General features: G+C 50.9%; 1 protein-coding gene across 5 annotated transcripts in view; it reads right to left on the bottom strand.

Annotated features, from left to right (window-relative positions):
- Positions 1-18,743, bottom strand: part of TPST1 (tyrosylprotein sulfotransferase 1) — a 278,351-nt gene that overhangs the window by 60,806 nt on the left and 198,802 nt on the right. For 4 of the 5 annotated variants that reach the window (XM_078679467.1, XM_078679466.1, XM_078679468.1 and 1 more), the window contains exon 3: positions 13,547-13,745. In XM_078679467.1, the coding sequence (XP_078535593.1) occupies positions 13,547-13,745 (199 nt within the window). Of the gene's footprint in view, positions 1-1,075; positions 1,580-13,168; positions 13,746-18,743 lie in introns of all 5 variants that reach the window. The other variant, XR_013608583.1, reaches the window with a different exon arrangement.

Genomic DNA, 18,743 nt, shown 5'->3' with positions numbered 1-18,743 from the left:
AGGCTTTGTGGTAATGTGGTCGGGGTTAGCGGGTTGTTCATAAGAGGAGGCGAGTGTGGTCGCTTCAAGTGGGAAAAGGTGGGTTTCGTTCTTCTCGGTCTGTCTGCTCGCATCTCTGTCTCTGGTTTAGAGACGGGCGGACGAGATCTGGGGGGAGCAGGATTCAAGTTAGGGGGAGGCAATTTGTTCATTGTGGGAAGGGCGGGGTAGGAGGGGCAGCGGGCTGTTGGGTGGGCAAATAAATTTTAGCTACGGAGGATAGGGTTTCGTTGAGGCCTCGGACCAGGGTTTCGAGCTGAGCTTCCAGAAGGTTGAGGCGATGTGACATGTTGTTTGTGTGGGAGGGAGGGGGAAGGTGGATGGTGCTCTTTGCTGGGGAGGAGTGTGTGGTCCTGTCTTGTTGAAAGATGGTGGACAAGCCGCGTGTAACGTTGTTTCTAATAGGGTTCAGTGGAGGAGGGGGAACTAACTCTGTGTTTTCAAGCTGAGCTTCAAGAGGGCTGAGGCGATGCGATAGGTTATTTGTGCGGGTGGGAGGGGGGTGCTGGGCTGGGGAGGAGAGTGCGTTCCCGTCTTGTTGGATGTAGGTGGGCGAGCTGCAAGTATCGTTATTTCTAGTAGGGTTCAGGGGAAGTGGGGGAGCTATCTCTGGCCGTGAGCCTGGCTGCGCTATGGGTGGTTGTGGGGGGCGGGCCATGGAGCCGTTGTGAGTGGGAGAGGGGCTCCTCTCTGGTGTGCTGACTGTGATTGGTGGTGGGGTAGTGTTGGGCAGCGGTTGGAACCTTCATTGCGGGGGACGGTTGGCGGTAGATGTCGTTGGAAGGCGGGGCAGGGGCTCGGGGAGAGGACTCATGCGGGGTGCTATGTCTTGATGGGTGTTGGTGTTTGCCCGGGTGGGAGGTCCGCAAGTGTGGTGTGATACGGGATGTTGTCCTCTACAGCGAGAGGAAAAGGGAGTCAAAGAACTCGAGGTTCTTGTTTTTTGCCTGTATCAGGATGGTGCCATTCTCGAAAATGGTAATGGAGATGCAGCCAGTAAGGGATTGGTGTTTCTGTAGGTGGATAGATAGTTTACGGCTGTGAGCTGTGATGGTGGTTTTGGAGACGAGTGTAGTAGTCCAATACAGTAGGAAGTAGATACTTGCAAGGTTAGGTTATGTGGGGGGGGGGTGAAGGGGTGGGGGTGTAGGACAATGGAGAGTTGACGTTTTGTATACTGAGGCTTTAGTTTTGTAAGGCGATGCCTACGAAATTGAATGATGCGCACCTGTTTCAATAAAGCGGCATTTTACACACAAAATTTAGTTATCAGTGGTCTGCGCCGCACACTGTCACCCAATGGCCACTGGACTGGCGGGACCCCACTGGGCACTGCAGCAGCAGCTGAGCAGCGCCTCTGGCTTCCGACGCCTCAGCCCCCCTCGGTGCAGAGGACAGGGGCTGATAGCACTGCAGGCCTTTTACATTTGGGAATAGATAATCAAATGCAAGTTTTCCGCAGCGCTCACCCGGCCCTCTTCTGCTGTAACCCGGGGCTTGCAGACTCACATAGGAACTTGCGAGGGTGGATGGGGTGGGACTGGAGGCAGTCCTGTCAAGCGTCACGCAATAGGTGTGACACTCACGCATTTCAGTGCGGTGATCCGCATCACCGCACTGAAATGCATTGTCACGCATTTTGCCACCACCTGCCAGCCAGCCAGGCGCGCCACCAGCGGCGTCTGTGCCCGGGCTCTGCTGCTCCAGACGTGCCCGGGCTCTGCTGCTCCAGACGTGCTGCTTGCTGAGCCCGAGTTCGTAAATAGTTAACCGGTCTGCTCTCAGCCTCTCTGGAGTGGCTGAGAGCGCTACAATGTGTCTCTTCTTCACTCAGCTGCAGTTGTTGTGATGCCCTGCTGTCAATCACCGGCGTGGCACCATGGGGGCCGGGATTATAATCCGGATGTGCCGGCGGTAGAGTGCCGTCACGTCCGGTCTAGGAGGAAGTAGGCAAAAACGGCGGGGGAATCTGAGTGCAGGCAGGAGACTTGACTTTCTGGGGCCCTCGGTCTGTTATGCGGGCGGTGGTGCAAATTTCGTCCTGGCTGTTAATTACTCCCCCTTGCTGAATGCAGTTGGAGAGGAGTCAGTGATGACCCGGGTTGCTGCAGTGAGTTATCGGTAGGATATTCACTGGACGACGGCCCCACTCAGCACTCTCCCTGAACAGTCAGCCTGGACGGACAACTATCACTGGAGGCGGGGCGGTAGATCCGAATTGTCGAGCCTGCGGTGTGGCTTAAGGCCTGAGCCTGCCTTGCACACTGAGTGTGAATAGCCTGCAATTAATCAAGCGCCACCGTCCTCCGGCCCAAGTAAGTACCAGCCTGCGTTTATGACACAAATGCAAATGGCTGCGCGCGACAGGCAGCTCTGCAGCTGCTGTGCCTCCCGGTGTTAGTTCCTCTTAGGTGACAGTGAGTTGCTAAGAAATAGGCCATTCGGTTTACAAACTAATGATAAAGGTGATTTATAGTTTGACATTGGAGTCGCCGATAATAATACCTTCTCTTTCTTATCTACTACTTCGTACCTCGGACCGTGATGAGCCTCAATTGTACCTCGTGAGGAAAGTATGTAAGGGAGACCTGTAGTATCCTGGCATGGCTGCACAGCATGTTCCACTCTTGCTAATTTATTTACCATATATTTACCATGTTTGAAACTGTTCTTTTCATTGTGAGCCTAATTGGGGTAAACGGCAGAGTGGGCCTCTTTCGATTACAAACGTGGGAGTGAAATATGAAATGCGCGTTGATGATCGGGCAATGATGTTGACACCCTATGTAAATAGCCTAATTTTACTCTGCTCCATGGAGGAAAATGCCCCACTGTATTCACACCCGCTCGCTGCATTTTCCATCTCTACTGAAGACTTCCCCTAATCACTAGCATTCCCATGCCCAGGGGGAGGGTCAGTGAGAAGGGCCACCTGTACCTTCCGACCCGTCCCCGAGCACTCCCTCTGTGCTCCACGCCCCTCCATTCTGCTTCGCAGGCACAGAGCCGATCAGGCTGCACTCTGGTCACAGAGACGCCTGCCACAGGCCTAGATCTGCCAGAAGCTGCACTGGAAGCCTCCCGTCCGTTTGCCTTCTGTTAAAAAATATAATAACCGGAGAAGCAGACTCGGGGTTCAGTCTGAGGGTGTGTTCTGCCAAGGCGTGCCAACCGATGCCTGCACGATGCTCCTCTGTCACACTGCTACTACCCCCTGCAGCCCCCACAGTGCTACGGAAGTTTTTTTAATCCATGCAGCATGCTTTTCGAAAGAATCGGCATTCTGTGGTCTGGTGACCTTGGATTTGTCTCTCATAAACTGGAAGAGCTCAGTACAAGAGCAAATTCTACCGGCTCGAAGGAGAAGAGTCTAAAACTCAGACTGCCAACTGTCTCTTTAAATGTAGAGCACAAAGCAAACATATTAAGGATTACTTGTCACACCTGAACCATTACCCCCAGGTCCCTCCGTCCTCGACACCTTCATACTTACAAGTGGAGATGACCATCTCCCGACAGAAAAAAACAAGAGGAATGCTGGGACACTAATACTGACCTTCACCCCGGGAGTACATAAGCAGTACTTACCCAGCAGACCTCCTGTTCTTTTTTTCTGTCTGTCGACAGAGTTGATGGTGTGCTGGTGCTGCTCCTGCTGGGCTTGAGTGGCGGTGCTTCTCTTCTCCCCCCGCCCTGCTGCCTGGCTGTGTGGGCGTGGGGTTCCCTGGACTGCCTCCTGGCCTGCCGGGCTTGCTTGGAGTCAATCTTTTTCTGGAGCCGGTGTTTGGTTTGCAGAGTTCCCGGCTTTGCTGTGTGCTGCCTGCACCTATCGGCCCTTTGTGGCTGGTGCTGGAGTTCCCGGTTGCTTCCGGGTCGCGGGCTCGGCTCCCCGAGCCTTGCCGGGGAGGCGTGCCTCGCTGGATGTGCTCCTGCCGGTTTCCTGGTTTGCTTGCTGTTGGAGTGGGGGCCTTGTTCCTGGGGTTGGCCCCCACTCCGGGTGAGTCCCGCTTGCGGAGTTTATGTTTCTTTTAACTTGCGCTGCTTATTGGCGCCGTGTTTCCATGTTTGCTGGTGCTGCCCGGTCTCCGTGCTCGATGCGGGGCAGGGACTGGCCACGGATAGCTTTGCTGGTTCCCCACTGACTGTTGGGGATTGGGACTTGCACAGGCCACGAGCGCGCCGCCCGGGTCCGGGCGTCTGCCGCGCTCCCGGTTCTGGTTTCCTTGCCGGTATTGTGTGTGCATTGTTTGGCTTCGCTTTTGCCTGCTGTGTCCGTGTTTTCTCTCCTTTGCAGGTTCCTTGCTCCCCTGACTACGGAGCGGCGGCACCACAGATCTTCCCGGCGGTTCGAGGAGCTGCTGCAGGACAGTGTTCAGCTCTTGGTGAAACTCTGTCGTCTTGTTGCCGGTTGCTGGACATACACGGTGACGCGCCAGGATTGTAGGGATGGGAGAGCCCGATATTCTTTGGGTTTGTAACGTGGGGCCACATAGGATGACGTGTTTACCTTTGTGTTGGGTATCAATATGCATCTGTTATTTCTGCGCCCTGATGCCCCGCTGCTGGTGTGGCCATACGCTTGCCGCTTGCTATTGTTTTTTGCCCTTGCACTGCTGTGGTCTCGTGCGCTGGGGTACCGTTTTTTAGGTCTCCTGGCGTTTAACAGCGCGTCAGCGCTGTGTCCGCCAGGAGATCTATTGTTGCTGACTCTGCTCCCCAGGAGACAGCACCTGCCGCGCGCATTTCGCAAAAGGCGATCGGCGCAGGCCACGCGCGCGCGAACGCGCTCGCCGTGGCTGTCTCCTGGGAAGCGCAAGCATACCCAGGCACACCTCCCCCTGCACGCATGCGCAAACACGCACACATACACGCACGTAGAGACATCCCCCCCCCGCCGTTGCACACACAGACACACACACACGCACACATACACGCACACATACAGGCATCCCCCCCTTCCCCGCTCACCGGCACTACGTTCTGTTGCAGCCTCCGACCGACCGACCGCGGGGCTCTCCCATGCCCCGCGTCACCACTGCTCCTCCAGGCACTCCGTGGGCGCGGGCTTCACAAAACGGAAGTCCCGCCCCACCATAGGTTTCGTTTTGCACGCACGTCTTGTTTTTGTACTCGTGCGTGGTGACGTGCCCTCGGGGGAGGAGGAGGTCGTTGTTTTGGGTTTGCGGACAGTCGCAGAATCGAAAGCAGACTTTCAGTGAGTGTTTTTTTTCATTTATTGCCTACCTCTGCCTATCGTTGCCTCTTCTTGCACCTCCTCTTCCTCTCTCTGCACGGCACCTCCCTTTCCCCTCCCACTTCCTCCGATCTTGCTAGGTGTCTATCCTCTCCCCCTGCCATCTCTGAACTCAGACTGGATCGCAGTTTTCCCGTTTTATATATATGGTCATTACTACTACCTTCTGGTGGGCTTCCCCACTCCATGCTCTCTTCGGTGTTGCTCATTTTATTGATCCTCGTCCCACTGGGTCTCTTCCTGCCTCGTCTCCCACCAATTCACTCTTCTCATCACCCTATTTTCCTTTACTTTTTCCGTGACCTACATGTATAGCCCACATTTATTTACCTTAATGTGTAGCTTTCTTATTCTACCTACTCTTGCCTCATCTAACATCCTCGCTTCTTACTTAGTTTTAACCCCCATTCTTCCCACTCCCCGCTTCTCTCTGTGCTTCCTTCTGCGCACCCCATGCCATGTTCCATTTTGTCCAGATATGATCTGTGTTATCAGGCCGACTGTGCTGTTTTGAGTAATCAAACGTATGTGCTTTTTACTGACATATGATTAAAAAAAACGTCGTTTAGAGAATTCAAGTCGGTGTCAAGTGTTGTCCATGTTTATACCCCCTGGTTGTTGGGTTCTCGTCGACTCTAGTTTTAAAGGTGGCAAACTTTTGAATACCTTTCCATTCACTTTCAGTATTGACTTTAGTTTAACGGCTTTCAGGAGGTTCTGAAGAGCACATTAGTTAGGCTGCTGAAACTTTATTTGACCATAGGTAATCCTCCCGTTTTGTTTTTTCAGTCGCATGTACTATGAGAGTGACTTTAACGTACCAATCATGGTACACTTTTTGAATGCCTCTGTGGCAAATGTACAGATCGCTCGTTTGTATGGCATCGACAGACTGGATTAAATTGGCTGACTGGATAGGCCTTTCGGTCAGTCCGAATCCCCATTTGTGAGGAGTGTATTCTTTTGTACAATAAATGCCCAAGCGCATGTCTGTAGAGTGTGGCAAGCATAGTGGCCTTGTCGCTAAAGATGTGAAGGAGCAAAAGGACGGACTGGAGGGACCCGGTTTTCAATTAATTGTCAGGCTGCATACAACTGGGCTTTCTGCACTTCGTCTAGGAATTTGACTGCTGCATAGTACTGAAGATGTTTTCCTGTTAACTGTTCGTATTTTCGTTTGCTTGAAACGCCCTCTGCGTTTTTTATATAGCTCAAGCAGGCTGTGTATCCGGATCAAGGATCTGGCAAATACTATTGTACTGGGTGGTTGTCAGAGCTTGGCACCCAGCCGGTCTCCTGCGAACTGGCATGACCCTGCCTTTGGGTGGGACGGGCAGGACCAAGATCTGACAAGGAACCATACACACCCGGAAAGGGTCAAGTACTGTCTGCACTTCAATTATCAGTAGATGTTAAAATAGGTGTTACATTTCTGGCGCCTTTTTGTACTTAAACTGTGCAACAAGAGAGCTCTCCGAAATTGGGAGCAAAGCTTTCATCTCTTAACAGTCTCTAAATGAAAGTCAATTTTTCTTTCCTTTCATAGGGTTGCATTGATTCTTTTAAAGTACTTTGTCACACAAAGGCTCCTGTTTTTCCCTATTGCACCGAGCTATATAAAGCATGTGATATTTATTTTTGGATTGGGAATCAGCAATTGTTATGCAAAAAAATGTGATACATGTCAGTGCAGTTTGAGATGTCCAGCTGTTTGTTGCAAAGGCGCTGCGTACTGACTTACTACTATACATTTTAGGTCTGGCGTTAGCCAAGTGCAGCTGACTTTACTACCTTGAGATATATTATATATATTTATTCCGGCCAGCCCTCTTCATCCAATGCTCTGTTATTATGGTAGTGAGTGCAGAGTAGTGAGTGCAGAGTATTGAGTAGTGAGTGCAGAGTAGTGAGTAGTGAGTGCAGAGTAGTGAATGCAGAGTAGTGAGTGCAGAGTAGTGAGTAGTGAGTGCAGAGTAGTGAGTAGTGATGCAGAGTAGTGAGTGCAGAGTAGTGAGTGCAGAGTAGTGAGTGCAGAGTAGTGAGTGCAGAGTAGTGAGTGCAAAGTAGTGAGTAGTGAGTGCAGCGTAGTGAGTAGTGAGTGCAGTGTAGTGAGTAGTGAGTGCAGAGTAGTGAGTAGTGAGTGCAAAGTAGTGAGTAGTGAGTGCAAAGTAGTGAATAGTGAGAGCAAAGTAGTGAGTGCAGAGTAGTGAGTGCAGAGTAGTGAATGCAGAGTAGTGAGTGCAGAGTAGTGAGTAGTGAGTAGTGAGTGCAGAGTAGTGAGTAGTGAGTGCAGAGTAGTGAGTGCAGAGTAGTGAGTAGTGAGTGCAGAGTAGTGAGTGCAGAGTAGTGAGTGCAGAGTAGTGAGTGCAAAGTAGTGAGTAGTGAGTGCAGCGTAGTGAGTAGTGAGTGCAGAGTAGTGAGTAGTGAGTGCAAAGTAGTGAGTAGTGAGTGCAAAGTAGTGAATAGTGAGAGCAAAGTAGTGAGTGCAGAGTAGTGAGTGCGGAGTAGTGAGTGCGGAGTAGTGAGTGCGGAGTAGTGAGTGCGGAGTAGTGAGTGCAGAGTAGTGAGTGCAGAGTAGTGAGTGCAGAGTAGTGAGTGCAGAGTAGTGAGTGCAGAGTAGTGAGTGCAGAGTAGTGAGTGCAGAGTAGTGAGTGCAGAGTAGTGAGTGCAGAGTAGTGAGTAGTGAGTGCAGAGTAGTGAGTGCAGAGTAGTGAGCTGCCTCAAGTGAAGTACTCTGGTACCCAAGGATGACTAGCAAACAATATTATTCACAACATTGCTTACTATTCAGCAACATTTGACAGTTTGCAACTCATCTTTATACAACAATTCAGAGTTTGATAACAAATTAATGTAACACATTGTAATGTACAATGCCAATAGCTCAAACTTTAAAGCTGGGAGACCTATTGCATTGTAAATGCTTGTCTTTCCTGCTTTGTCACGGGAGGACGGTGGTGTTTGTGCAGTTTTTTTCCACAGGGTTGCGGTGGGGGCCTTGTTGAGCTGTTTGGCCCCTGCTCTGGCTGTTTTCTCCCCCTTTTTTTCTGCTAGGGGATCCTGTTGCCCTGATGGTGTCTGGCCTGCTGTGGTGGCGGGCGGCCCTTCTTCCCTTCTTCCTTTGGGATGTCTGCTGCTGCCTTTGGGTGCCCCGCGCTGCTTCCTTCCTGTGGGGGCTAGGTGGCGGGTGCTTCTGTGTGCCTTTGGTCGCTCTGCTGTCCTGGTGATCTCGGTGTTCTAACTGCCCTTGCTGGTGTGTCTTTACTTCTTTCTGTATTTGCGTGTCCGACGCTCCATGTGCCTATTGTCTTATGCTCATGTTGTGCCGTCTTGTCCGGGCGGGCCCCCTGCTCCTTCCTGTGACATGCTAAGTGCTGTTGGTGGATGCTTCTGGGTTGGTTCTGCTGGTCGCAATCCCTCTCGCACGTGTCTGGAGCCCTCTCTGTCTCTTTTCGTCCCTTTTGGCCCTGGCCTTTCCACGCTCGGCCTGTTGGGTTTCGGGGGTTGGCGTCCCTGGGATGCCGTTCTTTTTTGACGGGCTGCAGGTGGGTTTTGTGGCTGTTGGTCTCGGGCACTGGGGTGCCGTGTTCCTTTCCCTGTCCCTCGCCTGTCTGTAGGTGTTCTGGGTTGGCTTTGGCTGCTCGTGCACCTGCGCCCTCTGGTCTGTGTTGTTTTTTCCATGTGCCAGTGCGGGCCTTGTTATGCTGTTGGTCCCCGCTCTGGCTGTTTCGCCCCCATTTTTCTCTTCGTGGGCTGGTCCTGGTTGTGGGGGCTGGCTGCCCTGGCTTTGACGTGTTCCGGCCTCTTGATCGCCTGGGGGTGCCGTGGTTTGTGTGGGGTCCTCCTCCTTGGGGTGCATGCGTTCGGCGCTATGCTTCGTCCCCTCTTCTTTTTTGGCTGGTCTTCCTGCTGCTTCCAGTGCCCACGCTGCTTGCTTCCTGTGGGTGCTCGGTGGGGGTTGTTCTGTGTACTCTGTTGCCCCCCCCCCCCGCGCGGTGGTCTGGTGGGTGCTGGTTGGCCTTGCCCTCTGCTGCTCGTCTGTTTGGGGGTGGCTTCTTCGGCTTCCTTCTCTGTGGGTGGCCTTCTCTCCTCGGTGGGCTGGCTGTGGTGGCCTTGCTCCGGTGGTGTGCCCTGGTTCTTCACCTCCGCTTCCTGGCTTCTTTCAGGTTGTTCGGCTGCGCCTGGTTCCTGTCCATGGTTGCTTGCCGGTGTCGTGCCGGGGGTTCTCTCGGGTGCTTTGTCCCCTCTGCCTGCGCTTGGGTGGCTTGTGCTGCCTTGGGTGCGGCTGTTCTGTTTCAGCCCTGCCTGCTCCTGTTCTCGTCTGTTCCATGCTTGGTGCCTGTTTGTGGTGCCTGCATGGGTCTTCCTGTTGGTGTGGGCTTCCCTTGCTCCCGCTTGGGGCTTCTGGTGTTGTCCGGGGGCTTTTCTGTGTGATTGGCTTGGCTGCTTCGGCGCTGGCTTCCCCGGGGCTGGCCTTTGGCTGTCTGCCCCTCCTGTTTCTGCCGGGGTGCCTGCCTGGTTTATTCCGGGCTGGGGCCTCCGGGCTGCTGCCGGTTCCTTTCTTGCCTCCTGTTCACCGGGTTGATGTGCTGTCCCCGTGCTCCGCTGTCTGCTCTGTGTTGGGCTTGGTCGGGCCGGGTTGGTCCCTGCCTGGCCTTCTGGGGCTGCTGGGGGCTGTTGACTTCCGGGTCCATCTCCTGTTTTGGGGGTGTTTGCTCCCTGGGTTGTTCGGGTCTCGTCTGGTTCCCTTGGTGGGTGCCTGGCTGTGGTTGCTGCTGCTGCTGCCCGCTCCTGCTTTTGGTGCTCCTTTTTGGGCTCTGCTTCCCTGCTGGTGTCCCTTTGGGCCCTGGCGGGGTGTTCTGTGTTGGGGCCGCTTCCTGGTGGTTCCTTCTGGGCCTTCTCCTGCTGTTGGTTCTCTTCCCGGGCTTGTTTCCCGGTGTTGTGGGCCTGTGTGGGGTTCTGTGGCTTCAGTTCTGCCGGCTTCTTGCTGGCTGTGTGTGTGGGGCTTCAGGCCTTCTGGGTTTTCGGGCTGTGATGCCCTTTTTGGCCTGCTCTGGGGGTTGTTGCCGGCCTTTTCCGGGTTCTTCCTGGTTCTGTGGTCCTGGCTCGCTCCTTCCTCCCTTGCTTTCCCGGGCTTTGTTCCCAGTGTGGGTCTGTTTGGTTGCCCCTCCGTCTATGGTTGGGGTGCTGTTCTGTGGTGCTAGTGCCTCTGCGTGCCCTCCCTCCTGGCTGCGGGTTGTCTGTGGTTTCCTGCTGCTTGGTCCTCTGCTCTTCTTCTGGGGTTTGCTTGGGCCTGCTGTTCCTCCTGCGTGGTCGGGTTGCTTGGCTCTGGTCCTGGCTTCCCGGTTCTGTTGGGGTTTGTTGGCCTCTTTTTTTGCGGTTTGCTTGGCTCCTCTCCGGCTTTGCTGGGTTGGGGCCTTGTGGTTGTGGTCTGGGTGCTGTGCTCCCGAGGCTTTCTTTTTCCCGCTGCTCCTGCCCTTGCTGCTTGCCTGGCCTGGGTGTGGGGTTCCTGTGTCTTTTGGGCGCCTTCTTTGTGCTGCCCTCTGTGCCTCGTTGGCTGGCTGCTGGGGTTTCCCGGTTGCTCTGTGCTCCCCTCCTGCCTTGTGTTCCATCCCTTTGGGGTTGGGGTTTTCAGGGCTTGTGGTTGGTTTCTATGTTCCCGTCCTGGTTGAGTTTTCTTTGTTGCTGGTTTCCGGTCTTGTTGGCCTCTCCTTGTTTGGTGGGCTTTCGGCTGGGTTCTGGGGTTCCTTCCCATCCCTGTCTTTTGGGTCGGGTTCTGGGTCCTGTTCGGCTCCTGGGTGCTTGTTGCCTACTGGGCCTCCGCGGTGCGGGTTTCCTCCTCGGTTCTCTTGGGCTTGAGTCCTTTCTTTTGGGAGTTTGGCCGTGTTTCTGGCCTGTGCTTCTCCTTCCTTTTTTGGGCTGGGCACTTGTGCCTGCGCTCTGTTGGCCGTTCCTTCTTTGGCTTTCTTCCGGGTTGTCTCGTCTTCCTGGTGGGTCTGCCTGGCCCTGTGTGCATTCCTGCTGGTTCTGGCCTGGGCGGTCTTCTCCGGTGGGTTGTTTTGGCTGGTCTTGGTGTCCTGGTCCTGGTCCAGGTCCCGGTTGCCGGTTTCTCGGGTTGGCGGCCTCCTTTCTTTGGAGCTCCGGTCCTTGTCCTTGCTGTCCTCTTCGGGTTGCGGGCCGGCCTGTTCCTGCGGTCTTCCTTTCCTCCTTCTCGGTGCTCCCTTGGGTGGCTGCTTTTGTTGTGGTTTCCTGGGTGTGCTTGTGCGTGCGGAAGGCCGGGTGTTCTGCTTTGGTATTCTCCACTTGTAAGTATGAAGGTGTCGAGGACGGAGGGACCTGGGGGTAATGTCCTATTACTTACCGGTAATCTTCATTACTCCGGGTCCCGTAGTCCTCGACACCTTCATGCGCCCCTCCCTCCCTCCCGGGCGGCCGGCCTTCCTGTCTGGGCTTGTTAGTACAGGAGGTCTGCTGGGTAAGTACTGCTTATGTACTCCCGGGGGGAAGGGCAGTATTAGTGTCCCAGCATTCCTCTTGTTTTTTTCTGTCGGGAGATGGTCATCTCCACTTGTAAGTATGAAGGTGTCGAGGACTACGGGACCCAGAGTAATGAAGATTACCGGTAAGTAATAGGACATTACTGCTCACCACTCCCTGGCAACCTCAATGTGCATAAGCATTTCGTTTATCCTAGCATACGTGTACTAGTTTAGCATGCACAGTGGAACCTGTGGGGCACAGAAAGACGGGGATCCTCAGCGAAGATGGAACACATGTTGCATTTAGGGCCCCCCTGACACTACTTATCACTGTACTCAGAAGGTGCAGGGCGCTCGCCAGCAACAGTACAGTAATTTACAGCAGAGCACTTCAGTGTTCCATTCCTTAACAGAGATCTTAGTTCTAATTCAACTGAGCTGTCCAGCGCACGTCTGGCTATATTTACTTGCTGCGATAGCCATGTCCAGTGCCTCACATTTGCATTCCCCCTTCCATTTCTGCTTTTAGCCATCTCTCTCTCTCTCCTTCTCCTCCAGTCTCACTGATACCCCTTCTTTTTATCTCTTTCCCTCTCTCCTCCTTTTGTCTACCTCTTCCCCTCTCCCTACTCCCACTGTATCCCTCCTTGTCTCTCTCTCCTTCTCTCCCTCAGTTTTTTTTCTTCTTCCTTCTCATCCTTTTACCTCCACCTTTTAGAAATGTATACATACATAGTCTGCAGTGAATGTCATGTGATGTCTTAATGAACAGCCTGTATTTTACAGCATGTTAAAAACTGAACATGTTCAAAACCGCATGCATGCCGTATGCACTATGGTATGTACTGCCACTGTCCCTGTGACTTTAGTGCTAAAAGAATGATCATAGCTGTGACCAAGTGTGTGTTTCTGTACCTTCTTTTACGTTTGCGGTTTATTTCTCGAAACTGCCGGGGGTCTTTAAAACAGGTTTCAGACAGCCATAAACTATCATCTATGTTGTATGGGAGATTATTGCGCCGGCCTCAGCCTGTGAGGATAATGCGGAATGGTGCTAGACAGTCTGTCTGTGCACGTGTCAGCTGAGACAGTGTGACACTTAGGCAACTGAGATGGCTCAGTGGGTAACTTGTCATGTTGGTGCCTTACACATCCTTCCTGTTGGGGCAGTTCAATGTGGACAGAGACCATTTCTGGTGCTTTGCGGCACTTTTAAGATGTTCTTGGAGTTTCTTGTTGCTCAAATGGGTGTACTTTCTGATATTTACATGTTTCCCTCATCTTCATTGCTTGATTTTGCTTGCGAGAAAGTGTCACTCCTAGTCATTGAAATGTCACTCATAATTACACTGACATTTCGAACATGTCACACATAGCAATCTGAAACCTTGGCAGCTATGTGGAGGGGGTAGGTGAGGTGAACCAAAGAGTGGCTCCTTTTTAGCCTGAGAGTCCTACAGGACCTCTGGCTGAACCCGAGCCAGACATCTGTCTAGACCCTTTAGACTAGAGGCTCGCCCACCTCTTAAGTCCTTGAATATGTGAACTATGTCAACATGTGCATGAATATAGAGTGCTACAAGAAAGAGGGCACGCCTAATGCCTTTGTCAGCTCTTGTTTTGAAGCGCATGCCCCGCTCCACGTGTGCGGCTCCACCTATGCTCACGCAGGCGCTAAGAGGGGGCCGCAACACAGAGTTTATTTCTGTCTTCAAAGCCCATCTGTTCCTAAATAGCCGGCTTTCACCACACCGCAGTGCGCGCGCAGACTCACCCTCTTTGTGTTTTCCAGGACTTTTTGATCCGGCTTTCCGTAATTGGGGGGGTTGGCGTAAGGGTCGTAGCCCAGCTTGGCCAGCATGGGCGCGATCACCGGCATGTCCCGCAGCACGTCCGCCGGGATCCGGCCCACCCACTTGGACAGCGCCTCCACGTTCACCGGCTTGATGACCTGGTCCGTTGACCTTTCAACTCTGAGGAAAAAATACAAATAGCATCAGAACGTTCGAAAGTTAATGCATCTTTAAGGTTATGTGTATGAATTAACAAGCATATAAAAGCCTGGCACATTAATTATCAGAGGTGTAGCTTGGTCAGTAAGATGGAGCGGGTGAGGTGTTATTAAGGGGTTATCTTTGTGGGGTGTATCAGGGCGTGTCAGAACTTACTGCAATGTAAACCATAAAGCAGGCTCCTCCCAGGTGCGATCAGCACCGGGTTCTAAGCACTAAAAAAGTATTCTAAGGCAAGAAAAAACATGGGGTCTGTCCACGTAAGTGGCCTCGTTATTAATGGACACAGGAGGCTGCGTGCGATTAAAAATCTATAAATGTCGGTGAAGGTGTGTGAGTCCCTGCAATGTGTGTGGCCTGTGGCTTATTGCCCCGCTGCCTGCCGCCCCTTGTTGCAGCCCTGGGCGCATCATATAAATTCGTGATATAAGGTTCTCACTAATCTTCATAAAAAAAAACTGGCACATCCCATATGCATTCCATGCCCCATTACTATATTATGGCTGCTTCTCTCTGAACATCTGCCAGCCCTGACTCAGACTTCCTGCCTCTCTGCGTTCTCGCGTGTCTGTGTGGGTGGAGGCCCCTGACATGGGAGGGCTGAAGCATCCATTCATCTTGAGGTTTTCTATAGCACGGACCACGTCTGTGTCAATATCACATCATTTACAAGTCAGTGTAGTAAAAAATACGGTGTGAACTAAACAGTACTGGGAGCAGTACTCACAGTACTTGGAGTGACCTTTTAAAAGGTTATTAACACACACTGGGATTTCATTTGCTCTTGAGGTCAGGAAGTTTCGGGCATTTATATTACAGTATGTTATGGATTCAGTGTAGGCACAGTTAGAAAAAAGAAACGTCTGAGGCACACACAAGGCCGCTGGAAACATGCAATCATGGGACTACAGAGTTTTCCACATAACTATACATTTATCACACATGCGTGCCACATAGTCCACCACCTGCTGCATTATTTATAGATTTCCACAAAAAAGTGTTTCTATCCAAAATGGATCAACCGTTATTATAAGAAACAGTACCCCTAGAGTAAATAAACCCAAACGGAAAAGATTTTCTAATATCATTCAACACAAAAATTCTTCAAGAAAACAAAGATCCTTAAAATCTTTAAAAAATGTATTTCTCTTATCCATTTTTTCTCATTCTGCGTATTGCAAATAACACCTCTGAAGTTGTATAAAAATATATAAAATAATATTTATTTAGTAAATACTGCAGGATCACAATATCCCCCAATAAGATCTCTGATCAGATTTTATGGAAACACGCTACGTTTAAAAAACAACATGAAAAACACAAGAACTCCCATCTCCGTAAAAGGGATTACAACTGATTTATACAATTATTCTTTTCTTTTAAAGATAATGAGAGCAGTTTCTCAAAGGCCTAGAGTGTGGAGGCAGAATAAATCCAAAACAGAAGACCAGTTCAAACACGTGACTTAGATGTGCAGACATCCTATGACAAGGTGAGTGCACGCGCAGCGTTAGTTTCTGCCGCGTGCAGCATCAATGCCCTCAACAGGAAGCGGGGCAGCACGTGCACACATGTAACTGACACTGTTTCACTCTTGGAGGTGGAAGGGACTGTGTTGTTTAGTCGGACTCCCTGAGTTTCCAAGCAAGACAAAATTGTCCTGAATAACATTTTCAACAGCATCTGGGGAATATGTACATTTATCATTCCTAACACATGTTCGGGATCCTTCTTGTATCAATGTGTGGTAAAATTATACAATAGCGAGGTAACTACCCCAGACAGTGGGGCATTTCTTGCCTTTTGTCTCTGCACAATTTGAGCCTCCACTACCGCATAATCCCAGTGGTTCTGGTTATGAGCATACACTCAGCAGAGGCAGGCTATCCCATGAGGCCCAGTTTAGGAGAGACAGCCGGTCTCCAGTGTTTAAGAAGAGAAGCCCACATCTGCATGACATTTCCAGTGAGGTCACAGAGGCCAGAGGTCATGCCTTACAAGTCAGTCTCCTTCTTCCCCTCCAGCCAGCCCCTGAAAATTCGGAAGTTGGCTTCTCTTTGAAAAGAAGGTTCAAGTGTCAGCCTGGGGTGCTCCAAGAAGAGGTCCCGAGTGAGAGGGGAGGGGGGAGGGGGGCAACCTGGTCTGCTGATCAATGGTAATTGGCAGCCAGTTGCAGCCGGCTGACACGGTGCTCAGCCAGGGGCTGGAGGGGTGGGCATGTTCTACACGAAGACTGTAATGCAGCCTGCATGGAGAAGGGGAAAGTGCGCATGACTGGTTTGGGCGGTCTGAGAGGGCCGACCAAACAGTCACTGCACACTTAGGAGTGGGCAAACCACTCCTCCTCTGCCCTGTTTGGACCGCAGAGCAGCCACGCACACCTTGTCGCCCGCAAAGCAGCAGGAAGCATAAAATGATAATAACACAAAGTTATTTTGATTTTATGTTTCTATTAAGTATGCCATGCAGTGCTTAAAAGCAGTGGGGCAACACTCCTCCGCCATAGCGGAGGTGCCGCTCCTGTTGGCTGCTTGTGTAAATATGGGCTCTCCATTCTTTAACATCTTCAATTGGAGACCTTTCAGACCCCCCAGCATTACTTGTCCCCCCTCTGGCTACTACCTGCTCCCTCTTCACCCAAAGCTCTTCACCTGCACCCCCTCCCTGTTCGTATCTTCTGTAACCTCTCCCTTGCTCCCTCTCCCTTCTCTCTCCTCCCTCTCTTCAGTTCCACAACGCCCCTCCATGTTGTTCCTCTTTTCGATCGATGTCCACCCTTAAAGCCACACTTAAATCGCAGCGCCGTCCCTCAAGGCTCACGCGCTAAACTGCTATATAGACGTGTCATCTTTGAAAGACGTCGGCACCCACATGAAAAGCGTCAGGTATGTCCTTTAGTTGTACAAATAGTATCTTGCTCAAGGCTTTTATTTTAGGGATTTCTTTCTGCGGGGAGATGATTGATGCTGGGTTTCGGGTGTGCACTGCGGTGCAATGAAAGAGTTCCGCTGATACAGGACATGGGCACTCGCACACATTTCCCCAGGGGCCACAAAGTAAGGTTTGCGGTGTGCCAGAAGGCCACACTGATGCCAGCACGGTAGCAGTGGGGCTTTTTGTTAAACTGTATATGAGTCGCAATCCCTCTACCGCACCTTGGAGTAAGCCTTCTCTGCTTGCTATCACTACCCTGGGTGAGTCAAGTGTAAAAAGAAAGTAACTTAACTATTGAATTGGAATGAAAAAGAATTGCACAATGTGAAACCATGAAACCTGGGATTAATCACAGCTTCCACACTTGACAAAATTGTGTAATCCTAAACAATATCTAATTTCATGTTGCCTCCTTTTTCTTTATTTTGACATTTCAGAGCACCTTGAAATATACGTGCATAAGATATAAGCTGTTTAAAACTCTCTCTTGTGTTTGATTTGTTAAACTTGAATGTTGTCCATCTATAATAACAACCCACACCACCCATAGGGTTCCTTGTGAGCTGTCACCTGACAATAATATGCCCACCACTAGAGAGGGGCTTTGGCTCCACGCATGTTAGGATCTAGGAGTACATGTTTTGATTGGGCAGACGTTGTGTACTCCCACCAAAATGAGCATGCTTTCCACACATCTGTGATCATTTTGTTTATTTATCCAGCTGCCTGAGCTTGAACTTTCAGGGCACACATATGACATTGTAATGCTATTAAAGTGTTTTAGATAACTAAATAATTTATGGTGTTTTCTCTGGCAGCTGCACAGATAGATGATTGTCAGTCATTAGCCTACATGAATGTTTAGGTTGGACTTCAGTGTGCAACTGTCATCTGACTTTTTCACTTACACACAACTACATATCTATTCCCATGATATTTAGATGTACTATTTCAAAATATCAAACAACATTCCTATAAAGGCAGCCCTATAGGCATTACCAATGCTTGTTATTTTGTATATTTTATTTGGGGACGGGGCATATATTAGGTTAAATTACACGCAGAGATTCGCATAGCTATGAATCAGCATTGGTAAGGCCTTGCAGCGCTACTGGAGGTTGGGGGCCTGCACACCCTGCTCATGAGGATGCCTTCAGAAACTGCAACCTGTTTTATGACTGTTTGAGTTACATCATCAGTAGTGTGTGTGATAAATAGGCTCCTTTTGTGTGTATGGTTTGGTTGCATAAGTGATGTAATGACTAGTATTGTTTGGTGTATTTACAAATTCAGGTCCGTGCCATCTGGGAGGAGTGGAGTGGTATGTGCACTTACCGCCTATGCGTTTATGCCCAAAGTACTTTAGAGAATGCCATCTATTTAGTGTTTGCATCTTCTCTTTGAACCACTCTGGCTGTGGGATGTTGGCTTACTGTGTTATATGTTTTCAGAAATTGGCAGGTTGGTTTATGAAGTGTGGAGTGCTGATGGGAGCTTACTGGGGTCCATCTAACAATTTAGTTGTTCTGAAGCGTGTTGGATGTGTGTGTTTTATTGACTGTGTGTTCTGTTGGAGTTTTAGTTTCTTAATATTATAAATATTGCTACTGTCCTAACCCTAACGCTGTCCAACATTAGGGAATATGTTAGCGGTGTTGAGTGGGTGCTCAGTGTTTGTGCTGGTGGGTGTCTTTGGGCGCCATCTGCACCAATTTAAAGGGACTGTGACTCTTTTTCTCCTGTCTGACAGGGTCCCAACGTCACATTATCACAGGAGTGCCTGTGTCAACCGTATACCAGGACTTGCGCAGTGAGGTAAGAGGCATGCATGCACAATCGGTGGCCTGTTCTTGTCCTTTGCCTTCTATCCATACTTTCACTATTCCCTATTTGTCCATTCTTCATTGTTCCAGCCATTCGCCCTTTCGGTAAACAACCTTTACAACGCAACTTTTACCACGCAGTGCCTTTACGACGCAACTTTTACAACGCAAACCATTACAACGCATTGCGCTGGGGGGCGCT

This window comes from Lissotriton helveticus, chromosome 3_1, assembly GCF_964261635.1.
Source record: "Lissotriton helveticus chromosome 3_1, aLisHel1.1, whole genome shotgun sequence".
In the NCBI taxonomy this organism is placed as follows: Eukaryota; Metazoa; Chordata; class Amphibia; order Caudata; family Salamandridae; genus Lissotriton; species Lissotriton helveticus.
This window is presented reverse-complemented; position numbering and strand designations above follow the sequence as displayed.